Below are 27,048 nucleotides of genomic sequence, written 5' to 3'. Positions count from 1 at the left end.
CAGATACCACTGTGTTTCCCCTCCCCCAACAACCCTCACTACCCTGCTTTCTATCCGAAGAGAAATTAACAGCTTCCTTCATTGGTCCCCACCCAACAACAGATGCTCCCAATTACCGCAAAAAATTTTTTGCTAAATAAATCTATTTTACTTGTTTTGGTTTGTTTCCCCAGAAAGCCTTGGCTTCTCTGATCAACACATCAACACACGCTCGGCTTTACATCCTGTTCAGTTTGAATCAAGGATGTACAACTGTGTTTCTGTCCTCTGGCAGACGCCATGTAGACACCCTATAGTTAGCTGCCTCTTCTGGTGAAAAATGGCTTGCTCTAAACCCTTCAGGGGCTTGGGAATGTGCCTTCGGGAGCTACATTGATAAAAGCCGTATTCTCTCAAGGCCAAAGGACTGATCATTTAAATCATCCATTCCGTGACCTCCCAAAGGAGCTGTGTCATTGGAGCAGTAGGGCCAATTGATAATTCAGGCTCTCTTTTTGTTTGCTTTATCTTAAATTTTTCTTTCCTCTACCTGTCCCAGTTTTTAAAAAAGGCTTGTGTAGAACTTGCCTGAGCAGCTATGCCTGTGACATGTGCTTATAAAGCCCAGGACTGGAAAGCTGAGGCAGGTTCCAGGTCAGTGTGAGCTACAGAGGGAGTTTAAGACCAGCCCGGGCAAGACAGTGAAACCCTACTTCAGAGGTCACAAGGACGCTGTTTGCAATTTGACAGTTTGCTCCCAGGCTGCGTGGGAAGGAGACTGCCCATGAAGGAGAAGCTGGCATCCTAAACTTCCAGACGACGCTTTTGCCAGGCAGTGCTGAGGGCTTTTTTTCTAGGCCAAGGGTGGGCCTGCTTAAGAAAAAAAAATTATTACTACTAGTTTAGTTCAAGGCTTTTGTCTTGAATTAATGAATGTAGGCTGGTAGGCAAAAAGTATTTTAAAAGAGTGCTTTTATTTGTTTACATTATTGTTTAGGAATAAAAATCTTAGAATCCAGCTTCCTGGCTTTAAGATACCCGAACCCTTTAAAACAAACAAAGAAACAAACAAACAAACAAAATTTAATGCTGAGATAATACATGATTAAAAATATTGCCAAGCCCCATATCTGTGCTTGGGGCAGACTCACAAAGTCAGACCTTTGTGGCGTGGGATCAGCCTTTACCCTTTGGAAAGCTGAACCTCAAATGATGCAGAATAGCAGGGGGATGTGAGCTAGCTTTTCGGAGAACCTTCTGTTGTCCTTGATCCTAATATCTGGATCTCTGTGTTTAAAAAAAAAAAAAAAGCATTCTGCTTTCCTTTAAAGATGTAAGCCTCAGAGTACTGCACAACGGAGTGTTATAATACAAGATCAGTGCTCCTTTTCCCAAGATGTCCAGGAACTTGCCCTCCTGAGAAGCTCATGTGATAAGAAAACCCCACCTCCCACTTCCATCCCCCACCCCCCACCCCGCCACTGCTTCTAGAGAATGCCTGGTGTCTGTCATACAAAGCAAGACTGTGGATTTTAAAGGCCTAGAGGGGCTTCCCTCCCTGGTGTGGGGGTGAGCTCCGTGTAACAACTCACTGGGATGCTGTGCTTGACATTTCCACACGGGCCTGTGGGGAACAGACAAACCAATACAAAGTGATTCTCTGCAGAGCCACCTGCTGCCAAGAGACTATTTATCTGCCTCAAGAGTCCACCGATGGACAGATGGGTCTGGGAATCCACAGCTCCACTGCCTGGGGGGAATGGAGGTGGCAATGTTGGTCACTTGATAGTTGTAGCACATGAATAATAGACACACAGTGCACCCTGGCATTTAGGAAATTGTGTGGAGCAAAACCATCATCATATTTTTTTTTAAAGAAAATTATGGGTTTTACCCTTTTCTATTAACCGTGTCTGGGTATTTGAAGGTGCTTGTAGAATTCTGTTTGTGGGAATTTGGGGAAGGCATGAGGTTGACGTGTGCAGTGGAGAATTAAGACAAATGGTAATTGAAAGAGATGATAAAAGCGGGTGGTTTCCATGGGGAAATAATCGCGACCTGCTGTCAGATTGATTCCAATAAGAGCACTGCTTTATGTGAAATGTTTTTTAAACAGCTAAACCAAAGCAGTAAGCGAGAGCTCATCTGAGAGCATGCATTTCTGTCTGTGTGCTTCTCTTAGACCTTGTCTGAGGTTCCTGACAACATTCACCAGCAGAGCTGAATCGTAGCTTCTCTGGGGTCAACTCTCAGCTGGACGGGAGGAGTACAGGCAGAAAGAATCCTACATTTAAGGGACTCGAAACACCAGTGTGTGAAGTCACTGCTGTGGGCTAGCCCTGGTGTGTGCTGTGGCTCAGTGTGAAGTCACTGCTGTGGGCTAGCCCTGGTGTGTGCTGCGGCTCAGTGTGAAGTCACTGCTGTGGGCTAGCCCTGGTGTGTGCTGCGGCTTTGCTGAATGTGTCTGTGATGTCTCCGAAAACACCTTGTTGTGTTTGGAGGCTCTTAGTCATAGAAACACTCCCCTGTGAACTGCATCCAGTTTCTTTTTTCTTTTTTTCTTTTTTCTTTCTTTTTTTTTTTTTTTGCATTGATTGTAGAATAATCTTCAAGGACCCCATTTCCGTGTGTCCCTGTTGTACATCACAGAGAATTCCATCCAAGCCCTAAATAATTCCGTTTGTTTCATGATGCAGCTGTGTCTCGTATTAAAGGAAAAGAAATGTACCCTGTAGGCATGAGGCAAAAATGCTCACAGAATACATGGATGGATGAATAAATGAATGACTTTGGTCAAACCTTGCTTCTATTTCATCTCCACTCTACTCTGCCAGCTGGGACCCTAGGGGTGGATGCATGGAGGGGAACTGGAGGCAGGGGCCAGCCTCAGTTTCCCTCTTTGTGGATTTGGCTCACAGAAGGCAGGAGACCAGTGGGTGTGGCAGATGAGGTGATGTCTGTAACAGATTTGGCTGTGTTCCTTTCTTAAAGACCCTCTCCATACCATTTCCCCAGAGGGTCACCCGTCACCTGTCACCTGTGTTGTCACATCATTCCTCTTGTGCACCCTTAAATCCTGCCCAACAACTCTGTAAACAGTCTCTTTGTGAAATCCTCCCCAGTCAGTCAGGGAGAGAGCTCAGCATCCTGCTGAGTCCCTGACTGACATTTGCCCAAGCCACAAGATGACAGACTTGGCTAATGCAGACAGGGCAGTTTGACTCCCTGGTGTTATTGCTAGCAAATGGCCTGGAAGAGATGGTGAAAGCGCTCCGTCCAATTGATGCATGAGGAGGAGGCTTTTTTCTTTAAATGTGTTCAGCTTGGGACCTCAGAACCCGTTCTCTGAAAAGAACAACTCTCTTAAGTGTGCTCCTATTTCCTTTTCAAACTCATTATGCACAAATCTGATGTCTGCTCCTAGCCATGATATCTCTGGGGAGAGTTTAGATCGTAGTCAATCTGTATTTACCCTTTCCTAGTCCAAGCTGGTGCCTGATAAATATTGACTGACTAAATGGTTATCAGCATCTAATAAGAGAAGAAAAAACCAATAAGGGGATGGGAGGTGGATTAGATAGTATTCCTTGATGCTCTCTGCTCTGCCTTCACAAGACAACAGCTATAAAACATGGCTGTCCTCAGCAAAGGCACCTTGCAGAACAGGGTAGCTACATCTTTTCCCCCAAGTCAGAGTCTTGCTATGCAGCTGTCTTAGTTTCTTTTCCTGTCGCTCTGATAAGATAGCCTGCCAGATGCAACTTAAGGGATTTTTGGCTCACAGTCTGAGGTTATGGTTCTTAAACAACAAAAAAGTCACAGTAACATATGGAAGCATTGGGTCCCATTGCAGTCATAGTCAGAAGCAGGCAGCAATGAATGCTTGGGCTCAACTCACCTTTTTTTGTATGTGTACTCTTCAATCCTAGCCTTGGGAATAGTGCTACCCACAGTGGGCAGGTCCTCCCACCTCAATCAGTCTAATCAAGTTAATCTCCCACGGGTATGCATGGATGCCCATCAACTAAGGTTCTAGATCTCATCAAGTTGATAACTGAAATTAGCCATCACAGTAATCTGTTAAGTAAAACGTTAAGTAAAACCCCCTCCAAGCCTTCGGAGGTTTCAGTTCCGTGAGTGGATCCCTGGGAAAAAGGCAGCCTATGGGAAGTCAGAGAATATCTTTCGGTCTTGAGGTACTTGATGGTCTTAAGCTACAAGACAAGGTGGCTGTTAGGATGCTGCTGAGCCTGTGGGCTATGCAATCAGGTCTTTAGTACTACCCAGCCCTGGTCAACATCTCATCCATTCAAAGAACTCACACACGTCTCAGATTCCCACGACTTCGGAACCCAGAAAGCTGCTTCAGGCTGACTCACCTGCCTTGTTCCTGGCCGTTTCAGTTTTATCCAGAGTCTCCTGGGCGATATCTAATAGGAGACAATAGCATTTCTATTACAGTGTCTCATTACACCTTGTTTAAATGTTTCTGCTGGCTGGGGGTGGTGGTAGTTACAGCTCTTGCCACATCTACCTGGAGAATGACACATGCACATGAATGGTCTTTTTATCTGGTCCCCAGACCCTTCTCAACATTAATTGAGCTTGGGGCCAACCTCATCACTGGACTACAGCTCCCAGTCAATGACCACTGAAGTCTCCCTGAAGCAAGCCGTTCACCTTGCCAGCCCTTGGCAGGTCTTTTGCCCTCCATTGCTCTGTTGCTCTGTGGGCTAGGCCCTACAGGACAGGAGCTATGAACTCTAGCAAAGACTTCCTGGCCAGAGCTTCCTTTTGCCTGCAGACATTCAAATGTAAGCTTCTTCCAGGCCACTGCTCTTCTGGGGGTCAGAGAGAGTCTCTCTGTTGCCCGCCCTTGCTGTAAGCAATGGTCAGGTCCACTCGCTTAACACGCTAGACATAGTACGTCAGACTCTGCGGACTCCATGCTGGAAAGCCACCTCCCTCCATACCTCAGCTCAGCACCCTTGTCCCACACACAGGCTCAGCAGCAGGTCTTGTTACTGATCTCTCTCAGTGTAAAGAAAGATGACTGAAAACCTGATCGTCTCTTCAACCACCTCAGGGGTTTTTTTTGTTTTGTTTTGTTTTGTTTTGTTTTTGTACTGTGAACCCTGAAACTGTCCTTTAGGGAGCAGATTCTCAAAAACTCTAACCTTAGAAAGCTTATCTGCTACTGATAAGGACCTTTCCCTCTGAATGTGAAGAAATACCATACATCCAGTTGTGTTAAGTCTGTTCAGTTGGACTTTGTCCTTGACCAGACAGTCTCCATGGCCATTGTCAATGGTTTTTTAACTTGGCCACTGGACTTTCTTACTATGCCCTCCTGTGGCTTATGCAGCCTTAAATGACAGCAGTCCTGGGTCCACATGCTGATAGCCTTGGCCCAACCTCATATTTCTTCTGCTATGCCCAGATCCCAACCTTTACACACCAACTGTGTTCTCTGTCCTTCACAGGGTCCTCGTTGGCATATAGAGCTCCAGCCATGGGCAGGCCCTTCTCGGTCCCTGGATGAAGAAGCCTCAAGGTTCCTGAGCTACATCAGCACCACTCAGGTTGTATTTCAAGCTCAAATAAGTTTGGGAATGATGTCTAAGGTACTGACAAACCCTTGCATGAAGACTTTGCCATCTAGGTATGGGGAATTGTGAGGAACTGCTGGTGGGAGCGGGGTAGGGTCCCCTGCTGCGGCTCAGTTTTCTCCACATCCGTAGAGGCAGAGAAGATGGCTTCTTTGTGCCCGTCATCTTCTTTCTTCCAGGACTCTCATGAACCTGGGATGTTCTAATGATTCATCCCCAAGTGTTTTAAGGACTCACTTTAGGAAACTGCTCTGGAAAGCCATTTGAAGAGACGGATTTGTCCCAGTGAGTAGGCAGTCCAGGGTGTCACAGAACCAAACCATCTACTTTTCTATTCGGAAGCATTCGGCTGTGTGCTTCCCCCACAGGCTCCCTGCAGCCAGGCTGTGATAGGCAAGGAAGACGGAGACTCTGAGAAGAACCATGAGAGGTTAATGACCCCACTGCTCCTTTCCCTCTCCTTGGCGCGCCCCAATTCATTACTGAGTGTGTCCTTTATTGATGGCTTAACACATGATGGCAGCTCCTGCCCAGCTCCAGGGGTGAAGCAGAGTCAGGCCCTGAGAAGGCAAGAGAGCATTCATTAGAGTAACTCTGGGGCTCTTGACACATTAATGGGAAGGTTCACTGTCACATTGCCTCGTCCCAGAGAAAAGGCAGATATGGAGCCCTGGAGGCCCGCGGGATGCTCAGCCCTGGACTAAGAGGAGGGAGGTAGAACTCTCTGAGCCTGGGAACTAAGCACAAGCACCCTAAGAGGCTCCCTGGGCAGGAGTGGCCTGCGGGAGGGGTGCTGGATACTTACTTCTTTAAGTCCACTGGCCCTTGCCACTGCACTGAGCCCACCATAAAGGGTAAGAAAGAATATGACGTTGCTTTGAGACAGGTTCTGACTATTTAGCCCAGGCTAGTCTTGTTAGCTCAGGCTAGCTTTGAACTCATCCTGAGTGCTGAGGTCTCAGGTGTCTGCCATAGTGCCTGGCTCATTGCCGGAGCTGTAGTAGGTTAGTTTTGGTTTAAAAGTCTTATTTCGTACTTGATGCAGTCAGTCATAGGAGATTTAATATTTAATATTCGTCCCCCAGACATGGAAATAAAAGCTTGTGGAATTAATTGTGGCTGATAGGGTGATAAATCAGTCCTTGTGCTTTATAGAAATTTATCTTATTTTGGCTGTTTTAAATTAATTTGGTGGATTTACCCAGGCTTAATTAAAATACTAAAATTTTAATTTTACAATTGTGGCTTTAGATGAAGGATAGGAGGCTATATCTCTTAATTACAACCCAAAAACATGCTTTCAAAGCCTGGAGAAAAATTAGAGGCATTAAATACCTAAAATGAATTTGAAAATGATAAGCCTCATCCTCCAACACTAATTTATCGAACGTAACTCTCCAAATCCCGTCTTCCATGTATTTTAAATCATAACCTTTATGAGGGGTACTTACTTGCAAGATGTGCTTGCGGCATTCACTGGTCATTTTGGACTTCTCCTGGGTCTTTCTCATGAGCTATGATCTGAACGGGAGTGGGAGCTAGGTCTGGGAAAAAGAAGCATGTTCTGATGCAATGTGGGTTAACGCCGGAACCTGGACAATTGATTTTGCCTCCATGGATGTCCTTGTTTTGGTCCCCAAAAGCTTGTGGTTGGACCAAATGCCTCTAAGATCTTCCCAAAGGCTGAGAAAGTAGCTGAGGGAGGCTATTGTCCAGGTATCTCTGAGCACCTGTGTGACCAGGGAATTCTGAAGGCACTCGGGGGAGCCCAGAGACGAGGAGATATGTAATTAGACAGATCCATAATTAAGAGCTGTGTTTGAAGCTGTAGGGGAAAACTCTTCCCACAACCCTGTGCTGTGGGGTCCGTGGTAGGATCTCAGTTCCTAACTGATACAAGAGCTGGGAAGAGCAAAGTCACAATACAAGAGTAAATGACAGTTTCTGCTAAACTTCGCTTGTGTGTTCATACATAAGGTCTTCTTAAATGGTTTCCAAGGAATGGCTGAAGCAGAGTGCTTTCATGCACATGGAGGAAGAAAGGAACCTGGAAAGGAAAAACAGGACAAATGGACCTCTTGATCCAGGCAGTGAATTCTAAGGCTGCTGCTGCCAGGAGATGATGGGGACCTCAGCTGCATGGATGGAGTGGGGGCAGTGAATCTAAGAGCTAGTGGACAATGAAGAGAAGAGGGTGACTTTAAAGTTTGTTTATTCTGTCTTAGTGCAACCCCAGTGACTAAGACGAGTCAAAGATATTCTGTGGCCTCTGCACAGGAAGGCCACCCTGCCCTAAAAAATCTGTATAGCTTGTTATACACAGGAAAAGTCAAGCCAATTGCGTCTTCTGAAGTCATAGTTCTTTGAGGGAGTTCAGTTTGAGGTAATGATTGTACCAGGCTGGAATATTTTGAAACAATCTGGCCTGAGTTCCTTTCAGACTCAGAGGAAGGCTTTTTCAGTCCTTCAGAAAATGTGCAGATTGCAGACCTCGGAATGGTTTTGTGATCAGGAGATGTTTTATCCAGGTGATGGCTTCCAGGTGGGAGCCGTCCTAGGAGATGCTGATTCTTCATTAGATCCCTTCACTGTTGCTCCCACCCCTTCTCTGTGTGCTGAGGAGTTTTGCTGAAGCCTCTGTGACTTAGGCCTCATTTAGAAATCATGTTAACAATGGAGGTCTGCAAAACTTGCAGAATATTAAAGTCACTGTTGCCTAAAATTTTCCGTTACCAGCAGTGAGTCACTAAGTGAATTCCACCCCCATCCTCCTATGCGGCTAAAAAACAAAACAAAACACAACCCTCAAATCTGTTGAAACCGGAACAGTAAAGCCCAGCATTTGATAAACTCATGGCTGAGCTTTTCCTGTGTCAGGGCAAAAGGCGCCTTTGTTGGTCACCTTCCCGGGCCTGGTATTTTCTGCTAGTCTCTGGGATCTCAACCCTCAATAAAATGCCCTTCTCAAATGGTAAGTGGGATGGAATAGGGGTACCCACCAGAGGGTGAGTGTGGGAGTGGGCATTAGACAGCCATGGATGTGGTACCCTGTGCACACGGATGACCTTGGTGACATAATTATGACCTTGAATTTTTCATTTTTGGGTGAAACCCCAGAGAATATGGCATCTGACCACAGTATGCAGAGATTCAGGCTCAGTTAAATTAGCAAGATTGTTCTCCTTAATATGAGAGGCCTTGGTTACATAGCAGAGTTCTGCATGAATACTTCGGTGAGCTGAGAACAGGAAACGGTTAACTTGAGCACTTGCTCTGTTCTGAACAGGAAACTGTTAACTGAGCACTCGCTCTGTTCTGATGGGAGGTTCCGGAGCCAGCTTCTTAGGACAACCCCCACACCATATGCCTCCAGCAAGCACAGCTTTCAGTACAGGGTTCATCTAAGCAACAGTGGCTGTTTTAAACAAGAAAAGTTTTAAATTCTATTTTTCTGTCTGTTATTCCCCATCTATAATCTGTTATTTATCCAATTACCAACTTATCTAGTTATAAAAATAACCCATGAAGTCAGGCTGTAGAGACCTGGAGACACAGATTAGAACTTTGTAACCTTATATCAATAGTATGTATTATATTTGTCTTCTCTCTCTCTCTTTCTCTCTCTCTCTCTCACACACACACACACACACACACACACACAGACACACACACACACACAGAGAAACAGAGACAGAGAGACATATGGGGGGAGTGCAAAAAATTCATTTCTTCCTTTGAGCTTTTCAAAATAATGTAACCATACAGTGAATTTTAAGAGATTATTATCAAAACTCCCCCAAATTTTAAGAACTCCTTTTGCTACATTCTACTAATGTGTTGGTAGACTTGCTATCCAAACTTTCGTGATGCAAAACAGAAAAAAAAAAAAAAGCATTAGACCTCTTTAAGCTAAATAAATAAAAAACATTTTACAAAACATTGTTTTCCTGGAGTCTATTTGCCTCTGTCCAGACCTAATTTACTTTATATGGCTAAAATTACAAGGTGAGTTAGGCAGGCAGAGAGTATAATTACTTCAGCTGGAGCTCAGCTCGAAGCTGCTGTCCTCGCTTAATTTGCTTGCAGAAGAGTTTATTGAAACTGTGGCTATAAATCTTAGCCAGAGAATTTGAAGAAAAATCAATATTTAATTATTTTTAAGAGCAAAATTTTATGGAGGACTTCTAGTTATTTTCCAAAAACAAACAAACAAACAAACAAACAAACAAATAAAACAAACCAAATGTCAGTCAATAAGATGGTTAATGAATGGTTAAAACTGGATACTTCCTGTGCCATATCTTTTCAATGAGACAGGAAGGGGTGTGGGAAAGAGTGTCTCTCTGATAAGGTATCTGTGCAAGATAAAATGTTAGAATAGGAAAAACTGTAATTAGATAGAGCACAGTCCTAATAGAGGAAACTCTAGACCAGTGGTTCTTCACCTGCCTAATGCTGTAACCCGTCAGACCCCCAACCTTAAAATTATGTCACTACTCCTTCATAAGTGAAATGTTGTCACTGTTATGAGCCATAATGTAAACATCTGATATGTAATCCCTGTGAAAGGGTCATTCAACTCCCACAGGGGTTGTGACTTACAGGTTGAGAACCGTTGGCCTAGGCGTGGCTGTGGCTCAGGAGGGGCAACTGAACCTATGAGTCTGACTTGTGCCCAGAGTTCCTTATTTCAAGGGGCCTCTGGTTAATTGTTGGTGGCAGCTTCTCTGTCCTTTGTTGGGGGTCAAAGAGGATGCTGTCTTCAGTTGAAAGCTCTCAGGTTTAGCCTTTTCCCTTAGTACTCTAAGGTGCTGGTGAGAAGAATATGCTGGGGGCTTTACAGAAGGCCACATCCTCCTGACTCAAAGGGCCACCTGCCTAAAGGACACATCTCTGCCCCCTGCAGGGTGCATGTATGTGTGTGTACATGTATGAGCATATATGTACTTGTGTGTGTGTGTATGTGTGAGAGCTGATTATACCACGTGTTTCCAGGGACCAGGATACTTGGGAATCTGGAGTGGAACCCAGACCCTAACCTTTTCTCTTTTTGTTCTCCTGCCAGTGCGGTGATTTGAAGCACAGGTGCCATGTTAAGCACCACTTACATGGAAGTGGCCAGAGCAGAGTCCTGATGCTGTTAGGAAGGCAGTAGGAACATACCCCATGTGTCACCATGGGCCATCTTAGAGAGAAGTATCCACAGCAAGTGTCACATCTCCAGAGCAGGGCAGTGCTATGGAGGAAAAGGCTCCGGCTTAGGCAAACGTCCTCCTCTAACCCTCTCAGCAGCCTCCTGGAGGAGGCCCAAAACTGTCAACCACGGCACAGAACAGAGTATCGAGCTCTCAAGTTTAAGATGCAGCCGTTTTTCCATTAGTGGATCAGCTCTGATCAATTAGATTGGCAACATCTCTGCCCTTGGGTGGGTGAGGAAGAGCAGCAGGTAGAAATACAGAGGCAGAATTTCCACTTCTGTCTGGCCTAATGGTGGAAGAGGAATTTTACAAGCCAGAGGCTGTGCTCCATTAACACACGAGCCCTGTAGTTGCTGTTGAGAGAAGACTCCAATCCATTTCCCAGCGACTAATTTCCTCTTTGAACAGCGGCGGAGACAGAGAGGAGACACTGAGATGAAGGGAGGGAAACCTGGATGCTTTCAGTTGTTTTGTCTTTGCTTTTTTCTTAGATCTCATGTAACTTGGGCTGGCCTCGAATTCCTTATGGAGCTGAAGAAGCCTTGAAGTCTTCATTCTCCTGCCTCCACCTCCCCAGAGCTGAAATCACAAGCATGTGTCACCATGCCTGGCTATTTTTGCTTTTGTTTATTCATTTGGAGGTTGTACTTATTTTTATTTTATGTGTATGAGTGTTTACTGGAATGTGTATTTGTGCACCGCGTGAGTGCAGTACCCATGGAGACCAGAAGAGGGTGTTGGATCCTCTGGGACTGGAGTCTGACTATGAGTCAGAGCTGATGCACTAATGGGAGGACGGCTGCAACTTAAACCTGAGTGCTCAGTACTCTGTGCCGTGGTTGACAGTTTTGGGCCTCCTCCAGGAGGCTGCTGAGAGGGTTAGAGGAGGACCGTTTGCCTAAGCCGGAGCCTTTTCCTCCGTAGCACTGCCCTGCTCTGGAGATGTGACACTGAAGGTGAGAGTGTTGGGAGCCAGTACGTTAACCACTGCGCACGCTCCTCTGTGTGTGTGTGTGTGTGTGTGTGTGTGTGTGTGCACGCGCGTGTGTGGTGTGCTGCTTGGTTGCCTATGTATGTTCTCATGGAGGGCAGAGATTGATATCAAGTGTTATCTTCCATTGCTTTCTATCTTTTGATTTTACATCTTATTTATTTATCGAGACAGGGCCTTTCACTGAACTCACTATTGGAGCTCACTGTTCGGTTAGACTAAGCTGACTATGGAGACCCCCAGGACCCACCTATCTCTAACCATGAGTGCTTGCGTTACAAACAGACGACGTGACAACACTGCAGTTATAAATGGCCCAGGACAGTATTTTCAGCAGGGATGGTCACTTGTCCCAGGATCAGCTATGCACACAGGTTCCTTTTCTGGCCTCAGTGGTCCCTCCTTACCTGCCTGCGCCGAGGCACTTGTGAGTGTCTTGGTCAGGGTTGCGTCGTACTCTTGTGGTAGGCTCATTGCCCCGTTCTCAGTCCAGACCCCTCTTCATCCGTTCATCCCCCAGACAAGCCCGACTAGCATCCCTCTCTGCACAGCCTCCTGATTCCTCTTCCACTCATTCCATCCTGGTTCCCAATTTGCAATCCAGGCAGATGGCCACTGCAGCCCTTAATTTCCCTTCAAACCCGCACCGAGTCTTCATGAGGTTGCTTCTTATCTGGCACATAATTGAAATTCCTCTGACCGGTTTACAGCGGTCTTGTGGTTCCCTGGGGAAGAGAGTAGTCAGCAGCAGAGGACATAACTCTCCTATCCCTGTTTTCAGGAGCGGGGAAAGCAGTTAAGCCTCTACCTGCCATTTATCATCCAGCATTTTAAATTATCCATATTGATTTCCAATCCTTACAGATTGCATGCGATCACATGGGTACAGACAGCTTGGCTACTGACTCCAGCCCTGCACCGAAGCCCTGGCTGGTGTGTCTTGATGACAGGTTTGGCTTAGCTCATCAAATCCGCAGCAAGCAGTGCCGCCTCTACTCTTTAGGGTAAGACATTTTTTTTATAGCCGAGGAGAACACAAACACGCCGCGTGCAGGCAGCCAAGGCCTTTTCTGTGACTACAGGGGGTGTCGGGTGCAGCCTGTAGGGGAGCTATGATTTGTTTCACCTCCCTGCAGGCTGATCTCTCGTGCAGCTGCAGGTGTCACCACTGAGGTCACCTTTTCTCCCATTCTGCTGGTAATAAGGTATCAGTTTCAGTTCTCGGCAGGGGGAGGATCCCCTTGGAGAAACCAAAGGCTTCCAGGTGAAGTGTGAATCAGAGAATCTTCGTTAGAGATAGAAAAAGTATCAATGGTTGCAGCAAGGAAAAGAGGATGCCAGGAATGCACTGTTATGAATGACCTGAGACAGATAAGACCGATACTCGATATTTTGGTGTTTGGTTTTGGTGTGTGTGTGTGGGACCAGTGATCAATATGTGTATAGCTTTGTATTTACGGGGGGTGGAGAGGAGTAAAGGGAATTCTTGGAAATACCATGTATGTTTTGCTCAACAACTGACTCAGTTGTATAGGTAGAAAATGACCTCGATATGCACCTCGAGAGGCTCTGTACATGAATGGTTATGAAGCAATGAGACTACTTCAGCAAGCCCACCAGCACTTTTGTAAACTCCCGACTCACAAGTGTGCCTTAGGTTTCTACCGCTGGGATAGAACACCATGACAGCTCCACACCACACAGGCAACCCAGGGAAGTCAGACAAGAAGCTCGAGGCAGCAGCCAAGGAGGGCTGTGGCTTGTTCACCCTGCTTTCTTGTAGAAGCCAGGGCCACCAGCCCAGGGATGGCCCCACCCACAATGGGCGGGGCTCTCCCCCATCAATCACTAATTAAGAAAGTGCCCTAAAGGCTTGCCTACAGCTGGATCTTATGGAGGCCTCTTCTCAACTGTGGTTCCTTCTCAGAAAACTCTAGTGTGTGTAAAGTTGACAAAACAAAACAAAAAACCCACACATAAAACAAGAGAACAGAAGCAACCAGGACAAAACGATGCCAGGTCCCAAAACAGCAGGAGGGGAACCATTCCTGTTTGGAGTACTCCGCTTAGTAGACTATTTGTAGAAACCAAGTAGGTCCCCACGTTAGACCACTGCAGCATTTTAAAAAGCATTTTTAAAGAAGAGCCTACGTGATGTCATATACCTGTTTCTCGCATATTTTAATGTGACATAAAATCAAGTCTTCCTAGGGTCTTCAAGCGTAGCTGGGGGCTTCTGGGGAAAATCTTGGTTCTAAACAACAGGCTACACAGCTCCTGTCTGGCTCAAGCTCCACTGATCCTCAGCTCTACAATACCCGGAATCCCACCACTCAGGAGGTAGAGGCAGAATCAGAAATTCAATGTCATTCTCCACTGTATAAAGAGTTCAAGGCCAATCTGGGATTTATGAGATCCTGAGTCCCCCCCCCCAAAAAAAAAGTCATTGTGAATTTTTTTTTAAACAAGAATCCAAATAGCAATGTGAGGTTACTGAAGTATTCAGAAGTATTCACCAGTGTGTCAGATGGAGGTGTGTTGCGGGTGTCTCTGGGTGGGACTTGGTGTGCCGGTCAAGGGTTGCTTGAGAAGTGGGTTCTGGCTATGTGTCCAACCGAGCGGTACTGCCCAGTGGTGAGAACTGAGATTTTCCTGGAAGTCAGCAGCTATGCTTCAGGCCTAGGACGAATGGGAAGTCCTGACAGCAGACTTTATTTTATGTCACATTAAAAAAGTGTGAAAGTAGGTCAAAAAATAATTGCATAGTATAGCATGCAAATCGTCAATGTCACCTCCCCTATTGCCTGGTTCCAAACCGCCTTTATGCTCTGCTTAACATTTAACATCCCACCATAATTTCATTTAAAGCATATAACAGAATAAAATAAAATGTGGGAAGTTATTTAGGGGGTGTTTTGAAATTATTCCCCCCTCCTATGCCTCCAAGCTGTTGTTGGATAAGAAGTTCTGCAGCAAGATTTCAGATTATTACACAGAGGGAAAAATGTCTCTCATTTACATCCAAAATCAGCTATGCAAGAAGCAAGAGCTTCCGAGTTACACTGGAGACAGAAATGAATAGATTATAAGGGTCAATATTTGATGAAAACCGCGGAAGCTTTTATTACAAACTGCAATCTAGCTCAGCCTGGTGGCCTCGCCTTTAACCTGTCACTCAGCATGGCAGAGGCAGGGGAATCTTTGTGAGGTCAAGGCCAGCCTGTCCGGTCCCCAAAACCAAAACAAAATACATAAACAACCAACCACCAAACCCAAGCCAAACAAAAACAAAACAACAAAACCACGAACAAGCAAGGAAGAATAAAAGAAAGACAGAACACAGGGCTCTAAAGCAGTCACTTGTGGAAATCAAAATGGCCTTTGCATTGTGTGAGGATGGTGACTGTGCTGTGACATGGCATCTGGGATCTCGATGACCCTCCTGTCCTTATGAACCACTTGTTACAGGACAAGCTGCCAGTCATCTCAGTTACTGCTGAGAGGGGGCACACAGGCTGGTTCTGATGTGAAGAACCACCACAGGGAACTTTGGCCCTGGGTTACCAGTGTCTGGGAATGTTGGCACATCCAAGTGTGTGTCTGAGCACCAAGAAGTGTAGTGAGGCAAACTGCAGATACAGATGCAACTGTGGGGAACCATCCTGGTATGAGGATCCAGGACTCAGAAGATAAAGGCTGATGGCCCTGTGTCTGACCCGTACCACCCTCTCTCCTTCACTCTCATCCCTGTCTCTCGCTGAAGTGTCTCCACTGGCTGTCAAAGTTTCATATCCCATCGTGGATTTACAACGACAAGTGTCTGGCACAATGTGAGCTATTATGGAAAAGTTAAACTCAGATTTTTTTTTTCAGCTTTCAAAGGGTGGAGAATAGACCAGTGAACAGACAGGAAGGGACAGGAAGGGAAGCGTTGACGAGAAGAGAAAGAAAGGGAATAGAAAAGAAACGAAACAAAACCAACAAACCAACACAGAACAGGTTGTAGGTTCAGAGGATAGTTTACACCTGACAACTTTAGACAGGTTCCTCCCAGCAAGTCTTCCAGGGTCGAGTCTGGTGAGGAGATTATCTGGGTGCGGAGGGAGGACCGGGATGAGAGGAACAGAGGGAAGAGACACCTGCTTGACTTTCATGCCAGTGTTTTGGGTAGAGGTGCCTGTGGAAACAGAAAGGAGAGGAGTGGGGGAGGAGGAGGGGGAGGGGAAGGAGTGAGGGAGGAGGAGTGTGAGGAAGAGTGAGGAGAAGAGGAATGGGGGAGGAGAAGTGAGGGGAGGAGGAGTGGGGAGAGGCCTGCTGTCTTCTGTGTGAAATTATACCACTCGGATTCAAGACACAATATCTTGGTGCAAGACAGAAGATTTCCTAAGTCACACATGGCACTATGCTATAATTATAAATAGAAGTGTGTGTGTGTGTGTGTGTGTGTGTGTGTGTGTGTGAGTGTGTGTGTGTGTGTGTGTGTGCCCTGCCCATGCTCCTAAAATCCATTTCATTCTTTGGGGAGTGGTACTGTTCTGAAAATACATGGGTCTTATTTGTTTTTAAGATAGGGTTTCACTGTGTAGCCCTGGCTGTTCTGGCATACTCTGTGCCCACCAAGCTAGACACAAACTCACGAAAAGCCTGTGTCCTGGGATTAAAGGCATGTACCCCCGTGCCTGGCTCCATGTTTTAAAGAAAATTTTGGAAATTTGCTATGTTATTACTACATGAATCAATGTTTATAAAATATTTTGTTAACTATCCTCTTTGTGCTTTCAGACTCCTCCCCTCCCAGCCCATACACTCACACAGAGACGTAGTTGGCAGTTTCTGGATCTAGTCTATAGATTCTGCTCCTGGGACAGAGTGCCTTTCTTGACCCTGCTGCTGCGTCCCCACTGTGGCGGAAACCACTTCTCACTCCAGCCCTCTCCTCTCAGTGATGAGAACTTTGCTCATTTGTATTCTAGATTTATTTTTATTGTTTAACAGTTTTATCTACATCTAGCTTATATACTCAAATCGGGGATTTTTTTTAAGCCATTACTCTTAATTTAAGTTTAAAACATTTTCTTTACCCTCTTCTCTGTTGTCCTATGTCTGAGTCACAATCATGGAATTTCTACAGTCTGTCATGTCACCCGTCAGCTGATGCCACTGCCTCCATTTCCTTTCTAGTCATTAAGAACGTTGAGATGAACATCGATGTATAATTTTTGAGCCTATGTCTTTTGGATTTTCTGGAACAGATACCATTTTACACCTCCACTACCAATCCGTGACTAATCCAATCCCCCATATCCCGTCAACACCATATTGGACCGTTCAGTTATACAGTTATCCTGGTGACTGGGATCCGACATCTCATTCTGGCTTCAAATTGTCTTTCCCTTCTGAGTAATGATCCTGAGGGTCTTTTCATGTCCTTACGGCCCAAGCTGTTGATTCTCAGAGAACACAAGACGCACTTACATGTACACCCGATCCTGTTTTTCTCAAAAGACAAAAGCAAAAGCAAAAGACTAACCAAAGACCTGCTACAATCTGTTCCTTTTGCCTTTTCGTGGTAGCTAAGAGCTCATGGTTGCCAGTACGTACGGTTCACATACTTAAAGCATGCCCATCGTCAGTCCCGAGAGTACTTGCATAGGACTCTCAAAATAAGCACTCCTCTCTCAAGGATTCTTAGTGCTGCCCGTCAGGAAATTATTGTGTGGAAAGACATCTTAGAGTTGTTTAGTGTATACCCCACACAGCTGCATACAGGGAACCTGGTTGCTTTACTCTGACACATCAGAGATGGAAGGAGGACCATCATGGCTGCCCTGAATTCCACTCTAGTCTACTTTTGAAAATTTAGCCCTGTATGTCTTTCCCTTCTTCAGAAAAAAAACCTTTTAGGTTTGATAGTCTTGCTATGCTGAAAACTTCAATGTGCCGTAATATCCCAGCACTGGAGTGATGATATTTATTAGTTAATCGGATAGCTCCACCTCCCTCTTACAGAGGGACAATGCCAGTCTTAACTAGAGGCCTTTGACTGAGCAACTTAACTGCTGAAGTGTTTCAGAAATGAACCGTGGAAGCTGCTGATTGTCCCCCTACTGTCTACTCTCCAGCTATTCCTCTAGTAACATAACTCTTCATGTTAGTAAGACACACAGCCACTGTGCGGATTCCTGTATTTCCTGGCTTTCTGTACAAATAATCTCTCGTGCACTGTGTGGGAGTATCACTTGTCAATAAAATCTGATGGCCAATAATCTGAGACAGGATTAGAAGGTGGGACATAAGACAGAGAGAGAGGAACCCTGGGAGATAGTCAGGTGCAGGAAGACCACCCCCACCCCCACACACTCTGATGAACTAGGACGCTTGACAGTAGCCATGTAGCAGACATAGAATAATATAAATGGGCTCAGATGAGTCACGATCTAGTTGGGAACAAACCTAGTTTATGACCTAGGAGTTTATTCATAAGTAATAAGCCTCCGAGTTGTTATTTGGGAACTGGGGTGCGGGTAGAATAGCCTGAGTTTACAGCGTTCCTTGTAGCTCCAGTGGCCTTGTGATTAGCTGTGAGCAGTGTCTGTGGGTAGAGAAGATGCATGCACTTTTCAGGCAAAGAACTTAGCCACTGTTTCCCTTTCTGACGGTTTGGATGGCTGCAAGAGACAGGGGATGGTAAAACTGGGCGTGCTACTGCAGACCTGCGGCGGAAGCCACACACCTGACCCGTGCTACTTGCTCTATGTACTAATAACAGTAAAAGATGGTTTACTTTCCTATGTTTTTTATCCTGATAACAGGGGTTGCTGTAATTATTTCAAATGCTCTTTCTTCTTCGCTGCCCTGTGAGCTTCCTCGGCTCAGGAACATTTACACCCTGTTTGTTGTCATGCCAGTGGGTCCCTTGCTTGTGCAAAGCATCCTATAAACACTCATTTGCATACAGGAGTAAGTCAGTGAACTGGAGGCTGCTCTGCGCTACATCTGAACACTGCTGTATGTCCTGGGAGCTGGGGACATTTACATAAAGTTTTCTGTCACCTGTCTGGGGCACAGGAGAGTCAGGCGTAAGGAATGTCAGTGCAGCCTTCCTCTCTAAAACGTGACAACTTTCCAGACTTTGAGAGGAATGTTTCTCCAGAGCAGTGTCCCAGGTCACCTGCGGTGAAGGAGAGAATCCACAGAGCACGCGCTTCGGAGGTGCCAGACATGGATTCCTCTCCCGGTTCCATCGTGCTGGAATGCTCTGCACAAAACCTTGTCTCTCTCTCTTGCCTTTTACGTCTGCTCTGAAACTTGATAAATGTAAACTAAGCCTGGGAAATGCATTCTTTTAAATACACAAAAGGCAGAATTGCACACACTAGGTAAACGAACATAGCTTATGACTTCTCAACATAGTACATATTTACGTATTAAAATTAAATGGTGTGAAGTCCTGTTACTTGATAGTCTATATACATGAATTGCAGTGGTTAATCTACTCGGCTTGAGTGGATTGAGCCACACCTCAGGGATTAGCACAGCACATCTCCAGCAGTATCTGTGAGGTAGTTCGCCATTATAGGTCTCTGACCTGAGTAGATTAAGCCACAGATGGATTCAAGATGTAAATCAAGTCTTGGGAGGTGGTAGAACTGTGGAAGGTGAGACCTGGTTGGGTGTGTCCTGGGGTCTCTGTCTTGCCCCGCCCCTTCCTGTTACTGTTCCACTCTCCTCCCTGCCAGTCACATGGTAAGCTGTCCTGCCATGCCTTCCTCTCTGTGACAGAATGAAATCATGAACCAGAATTAATATTTTCTTTATTTAAGTTATTCTAAGTATTATTTTCTCACAGCTACAGACTAAAATACTGCTAAGAAAGGGATTAAATAGATTGAACAAAAGTAAAACCAGTTAATAAAAATTACAAATGGTTTCAGGTCATCTGATACACTATAAAGAGTGTATTACTTAATGATTAACGTGCATCTATCTACATGCATGTGCTTCTAATAATTTATACTAGGGACCATAGGGACCATATTGTCTATGTTTAGAGAAATTCTGGACAGATACAGAAAAACTTCTAAGCATGTTTATCTCTAGAAGTTAATGGTGTGTGTGTGTGTGTGTGTGTGTGTGTGTGTAGAGCATACATATGTAAAGTTTATTGAATGTGTACATTCGATGTGTTTTCAAACAAAAAGCATGATGTCACTAGGAAGGCATTAGAATTGTTCTACTAACAACTACTAACCTGTTCATCTAACTTTGCTTCAATTCATATATATATATACACACACATATACACATATAGTATATTTCATATATATCATATATCTCATATATATACATATCCTATATCTCATATATATTGTATATCATATATATGTATATATCTCGTATATCTCACGTATATATCGTACTTTTTTCGTCCTCTGGTCTCCAGGCTGGGGAGCGATGACACACACTTTGAGGTGAGCATGGCCAATAAGGGGTGCGAAGTGCATCGCTTTGATCCCAGTGTCAAATCGGCCCACGTCCTGGAGAGCCAGCGCCTCTGGCATCACCGCTTGTCCGTGGATTGGCGGGATCCGCATCCAGCTGTGGCTGCTCAGAAGCTGCGTAGCAACACCAGAAAACTGGGAAGCATTTTGAATGAATTTGGGCATCGCAAGGTAACACATCTCCTCTGGTTTCATAATTCAGGACCGCGAATGAACCGGTGGGTTTAAGAAAACAAAAACCGAGGCTCACAACGCGGGGCACGGGGAAGCTGAAGGTGTGGTTCTTCAATCCTGCTGGTCTCCCGGCGTTACTTACAGAACTGACCCACAGACATGATGTCAGATGCTAGAACTGTTTAGGTTGAACTGAGGATTTTTAGCGTTGCTAAGGAGTGCTAAGACCTGGTCAAGATGAGATAAGAGACTAAGAAGCCAACCTCTGACAGAGACTTCAGCATACTAATGCCTTGGAGTTTTCTAAAATTTCCGGGAAGGGAAAGTGCTTCCTCGAGCCCTGATTACACAAATGTGTTCCTGTTCATGATTATGTTTTATAAGATACTGATATTGTATAATAGTCCTCCAATCGCTTGCTATTTTGAGACCTTGACTCTTAAAGAGCAGAATTTGGATGTACCTTTGAGCAAAATCTACTTTATAAAATTGAACGGACGTCATGCATATTACAATTTACATGGGTATGTTAAAGGAGGTAAAATATATAGCGTACAGAAGTTCACCCGGGTTTTAGCATCATGGAGCCCAGCTAACTGAAGCGTCTAAGCAGATGCTAGCTGAGTGGTTGTGGCTGCCATTGTCCTCTTTGGTCACTTCAGCCTGTCTTAGCCTATGGCTCCCAGCCCTAGGTGCCATGTAACTTAAAACCTGTCAAGATAGGAGTCCATTTGTGAGACAGGTCATGGAGACTTTAAGTTTTAATTTCCTTATTGATCGTTAGTAAAAAAGACTTCCCCTGGTATTTCTCCTCTTCTCTCCTCTTCTTCTCCTGCCTTCTCTTTTTTCCCTTTCTCCCCTTCTTTGTAAAAAACGTATCCCTGTCTTATCTAGGGTTTCCATTGCTGTGATAAGACACAATGACCAACACCAGGTTGTGGAGGAAAAGGGTTTATTTCCTCTTACAGCTTGTAGCTCATCGTCTCGGGATGAGCAGGAACTCAAGGCAGGGTCCTGGAGGTGGGAGCTGGTGTACACAGAGGGCACAGAGGAGAGCGGATTCCTGGTTTGGTACCACCCACAGCGGTCTGGGCCCTCTGACACCAGTCATCAATTAAGAAGATGCCTGCACCACAGGCTTACTTACAGGCCAAACTGGTGCAGGCATTTCTCAGTTGTGGTTTTCTCTTTCCAAATGACCTGTGTCAAGCTGACCCAAAACTAGCCAGCACACTCCCTTTAATCAGACAGGGCCTTTTCAAGAACAACCTTAAAGAATTTATTGCTTCTATGACACGGGACTAGTTATTGTTTATTCTTTGTCTCTGTGACCAATAGCCAGGAATCTTAATGTTTCCTACCTAGAATATTTCGAGTAATATTTGTGAGCAGAATGGTTTTTTTTATGTGCTACTATATTTTTAAGAAGCAGGAGACGTGGGGACATTTTTCAGAGTTCTAGTCTAGATTATTCTATTTGCCACTCCTGTATTTGAAAACTTGCCTTTCTTTACTGCTGGAAATTATAAACCAGTTCTTCACTATACAAAGTCTGGATTATTTATGGAGTGAAGATTTGTTTTGTGTTCAGTAGAGTCGTCTTGTCCCTCTCTGTGACTGTCACTTCTTGGCACTGCCCATCCTCCCTTGTCTGAGACCAGACTGAATAGGCAAACGAGGTTAGTTAAATTCAACGCTCTTTTGCATTTTTTCCAATAACGTTTTAGCAAAAGATTTGCTAGACAAGAAGAGAAAATAAGGCTTTGGAAAAGCAATACATGTGCATAATTTATTCTGGCACATTGTGATAGAGTATGATTTGGGATAAGAAGGCACAGACCTGAATTGCTCAAGTGTAGTTCCCCGACAGCTGCAGTGGGCCAGCCTTTATGCCGAGGGCCGTCGTGTGAAATATTTTGTCCTTGAGGTAGCAGAAGCATTTACAAGGATGCTTACAGAGGAGAGATGGTTTAAAGGGTTGCTTTGTTCCTGTGGTAATTTGTTTTGCTTAAAAAAATATAATAACGATGAAAGTGATCTACCTCTGCTTCAGTTGCCAGGCATGTATTTGGTTTTCTTTTTTTTAATTTATTGTTGAAGAATAGAAGAAGTCTTAGACTCTCTGGGTGAGTACTCCCAAACAGAAACAACAAAAGTAAACTACCAGTGAGTGATTGCTTTCATTAGAGACACAGTTCTAGCGGCTACGCACTGCCAGATAAAAGGAAACCTCATCTGTGGCCGGCCGAGAGCATGTCTGCTTTCATTTGTCTGCGTGTGTGCAGACATTGACGAACAGGGCATGGCCGGCAAGGGAGGGAGCTGGAGAAGAACACTTGAAAGTATCAGTACTTTCTTCGCTTTGTCCGTTGATTCTGGAAGTGGGAACAGCAGCCAAGCAATGCTCCAAAGACTTTAAAATATCTCAGATAACTGTGTGATAATTCCCACGTTCGTTCGTTCGTTTTGTTGTTTCTTTTCTTTCCTTTTCTTCTCTGCATCCAAACCCAGTTTCTAGTCAAGCAAGGAATATGAGAGCCAAACGCAGGCAGCGTTTGGCGACAGTGACAGAAAGATGCGTATGGCTTTTGTGCTGCTGTAAAAACTCTTTGCTAATTTTAACTTCAAACTATAAATCAAGAGAAACCTTTGCAGAGAGAGCACCGTGCAGAAGCAGCTGCGTCAGCAAAGCCGTGTGGTCCAGAAGTCACGTCTGCCTGGCGAGCGTACGTCACCTGGATCCAGCCTTGCTCGGGATAATTTACTGTCCAGCTTGTGCTGAAATGGTTGTTGCCGTTAACTAAATCTATAGATTTCTCAAAACTGTTTGAAGATTAAACCTGAGGATTCTGTTCTTATTTCATTTTATTGTGTGCGCTTCCCCCCCCCCCTCCGGCGCGCCCCAAACTCTTTATCACAAACTCAGCATTTCCTAAATTGATCCCGGCTTGGTAGTGATAAATTATAATCATTAGTGCTTCCAGCCAGCCAAGGGTTCTTGTGCCACGTTTGGTAGGAAAGTGCGGCTGTTAAACTGAAGTAACCGCTTGGAGCCTAAGGGGTTGGGCGCCTCTGCGATTTCAGCTCTGCCTCTCTGCGCGGTGGCGCTGCACCAACTCCCTCCAGCTTCGGGCTGCGGTGGTTGGTGCTTGTTCTTCCGGCTCTTGGCTTTCCGTAGTCTTTCCCTTGCATCGTCTCGTCTCTTGACTGCCTTTGCCATCTGCAGTCTCCAGAATCTCCACAGAAACAGTTCTGCGGGCCTTCATAGTCTTCTGGCTCAGTTCAGGGTCATTCTCTGTGACTAGTAGGGGAGCCTAAGGCCGGTGGCCCAGACACTCGTCTGCTTTTTGTGCTACCAGCTTAACTCACTCTATCCACAAGAAAGACAAGGTAGACAATAGGACCACTTACAAGAGGCTCTGTGAATGCCTAATGTGCCAGCTCAGTAGGGTAGGGAAGGAGGGAGATCAGGCTAGACCAGTGAGAGGTGGGCAGCTTACACAGCCGCTCACCCCTGTACACAGCCACCTGCCTACAACCACACATACACGATCAGTGCCCAACTTGGCCGAGGGTTTGGGGCGATTTCTGGAGTGATCATCTGATGCTGTCAATGGTTAACTAAACATTTTCAAGACTTGATTTAGAGTGCCTGGAGTGACTCATACATTTATTGACTTTCTTTTTTCTTTTTGAAAGCGAAAGCATGGTTGGGTTAGTAGTCACGAACCTTACTCTCAGTTTACACTGTGGGAAGGAAACTTCTTTCAGGCACCTGTGGCTGGGCAGGAGTCTCCCTGAGCAGCCATGAGATGGTCAAAATAGAGCTACCAGTGTAACAGCTGGAGGAATCATACAAGTGATACTTAGCTGACTGATTACTCTCATGGTTGCCATGATAAATGGAGCTGACGTCAGAGTTGCTCCCACCCCTGAGGGGATGGTACCATGTCGTTTCCCATCCGCACCAGATATGAGAGCCATGAAGATAGCAGAATACATCCCCATCAAGACTCAGCCCTTTATGTCTGGAGTCATCCTCTGGCTGGGCTTCTTAGCAACCACTATAGCTCAGCACAGAAAAGGGATTTCTTTGACAGCTGTCAGTCAGGCAGCTGATTAGCTCGCCCCTGACAACTCCAGTCATTGGGTGGGGAAAAAAAAAAAAAACCCAAGCAAACAAATGAAGCTTATGACAAATATCTAACATGAAAATCTCATCAGATGGTACACTCCATTTAATAACACATAACCCCTAACTGCCATCCTGGGGTTGTGATGGGTTCTCCTGACAGCTTCCTTATTATGTCCTTCAGGCTGCTGACTGCAGGAAAAGATGCCTCCCAGGGTTCACCTCAGCGAAAGCTTTAATCTAGCTTTGAATCAAAAGTCTGCTTGCTGGGATCTGGTGCAGGACAAGTACCTGATCTCTCTGGTGTTCAGTTTGACCATCTGTAAAAGCAATGCCATTAATAACGTGTGGCTTTCCTGTGGGGATTAGATCTGAGAACACAGTGTGGAAGTCTCCAGCCGAAAGCCTAGCATGTGTTCGTTTTTCTCTTTTGTTGAATTTAAAGGACTGTAACATTTTTCAGTAACTTTTAAGAAAATGATACAGCAGATGATTGTTTTTCTTTGTATTCAGGGAGAATCTAGCATAGATTCATTTGGACATTGCTAACAACTGATTTCAGGCAAGCGTTGTTCATAGAAGCTGTATATGAAACTAAAGGGTACTTGGTCCTTCAGATGTGGTTGAAAGAGAATTATTATTGTTTGCTGCCTTGGGGCACTGGACATCTTTGCTTGATGATTGTGTAGAGAGTAAACGCCGTGCTTCAGAAAGAGTAAATAAGCCACCGAGAATTAATTGGAATCTGGTTCACAAGAGCAGATGTCCACCTCTGGCTGGGCTATCTGGTCAGATGACTCTGGGTGACTGGACTTCCTCTCTGTCAGCTCAGGTCTCTGCCACCCATTGCTCTGGCTAAGTGTCCTCTTGGGGCCCTAGAAGGAGGGTAGTTCCTGCCTTCCCAAGATGAGAGATATCTGTTCTTTGCAGAACATCATTTTCATCTACAGTGTGTGCTTTTTGAAAGAATATGGGCTCTGAATATAAAAACAAAACAAAACAAACAAACAAACAAAGAACTCCTTTCCTTCTCACTCTGTAGTCAACTTCTGAATGGCTGTGAGGACTGTGTGAAAAAGTTCATGGATATGAGGAGACTTTGGAGCTGGTCATTGGAGTATTTGTTTTTTTATTTGCATTTTTTAAATAATAAAGTTTATTAAAATGGTTTAGGAGATTTTTAAAAGTGAGACAAAAAATATGTAGAACTGCATACAGGCAGTGCTAGGTAGCTTACTGGGTGTGCCTAAGGCTCGAGATTTGACCCATTGCAAAAAGAAAAAAAAAAAAGCCATATAAACTAAAACCAAAAAAAAAAAAAAAAAAGCAGAAGGTAGCCACAAAAAGAGAAATAGTTCACAAAAAAGGTACAGAGAACTCGTGAAAAATCACTCAAGCTTGCTCATATTAAGAGAAATGCAAAGTAAAACTGCACCTGGATACTTCATCAAGCCACCAAGCTCAAAGCAGCAGGGACATGAGCTGGTAGTTTTTCTGCAGCAGAGGCTGGCCAGGGCAAGCCTGTGCTGTGTCTGTGAGCCTCTGTACCCTCAGCTCCCATGCGTGTGAAGCCATTCACACGAAACATGAACAAGGTCACCTGTTTGCAGCATTGTGTGGTTGGGTAATCACCATGTGGGGGTACTCCTGATGGTGCCCCAGTGACAAAACACAGGGCAAATCTTTATGTACTGATATGTATACATATACATATATATTATATATATATACACACACATATATAATCATATATGTGATATACAAATATATTTGTTATAATATATTATATAAATATACATTATATGTACCAATATTATATATCAGAGGAAGTCACAAGGCAAAGAAACTGCCAGTTTGAAAAGGAGGGAACCTATTAAAATAATAAAATTGTTTATCTCTTTATTGGTCCCGAGGTCTCACTCCTCAGGCCTGGTTTTAGTTCGGAGCTGCACCCACCTCTGTTGCCTGGTCTAATCCGCCACCACGGCCCAACTTGTCTGCTCAACTTCCTTCCCTGGTGGTTTTCTACTGCCTGTTCTTTGCCTCTGTCCCGGGGTGTTTCTCTACCCCAAAATCCCACACAAACACAACTCTACAGCCCGATAGCTTTTCATACAGGTTTATACATTCAACTTTCAATCCACAAACCCTCTACACAACAAGATTACATCAAATAGGCAAAGATACAAACTGCCCTTCTATATGAAATATTAGACCTTGTAAAATCCTTAATATTCATAGCTTTTTAATACCAATCACTATTACCTGGGTCTAGCTGGTCCTTGGGAATCTCCATGTTACCACGACCATCACCCTCTGTCCTCTGACCTCTTAGACCTTCCTTCTCTTCAACTTCCACATTTAATTAAAATGGGAAGGTTCAAATGAAGTCGCCTCTTGAGTACGTGACTAGGCAGCCCTTCTTGGGGAAGTGGAATTAACATTAAAATACAAACAGCTTCAG

At 44.8% G+C, this 27,048-nt stretch overlaps 1 protein-coding gene across 1 annotated transcript in view; it reads left to right on the top strand.

Moving 5' to 3' along the window:
- METTL24 (methyltransferase like 24) overlaps window positions 1-27,048 on the top strand; it is a gene marked incomplete at its 5' end in the record, with an annotated part of 112,282 nt that overhangs the window by 34,816 nt on the left and 50,418 nt on the right. Inside the window, 3 exons of the mRNA XM_080937643.1 lie at window positions 5,463-5,561; window positions 12,642-12,781; window positions 20,221-20,449. Coding sequence (XP_080793769.1) covers window positions 5,463-5,561; window positions 12,642-12,781; window positions 20,221-20,449 — 468 coding nt within the window. The remainder of the gene's footprint in view (window positions 1-5,462; window positions 5,562-12,641; window positions 12,782-20,220; window positions 20,450-27,048) is intronic.

The sequence above is a fragment of the Micromys minutus genome, assembly GCF_963924665.1.
Source record: "Micromys minutus genome assembly, chromosome: 25".
NCBI classification, from domain to species: Eukaryota; Metazoa; Chordata; class Mammalia; order Rodentia; family Muridae; genus Micromys; species Micromys minutus.
Note: the sequence above shows the minus strand (reverse complement) of the source record. Positions and strands in the feature narration are given on the sequence as shown.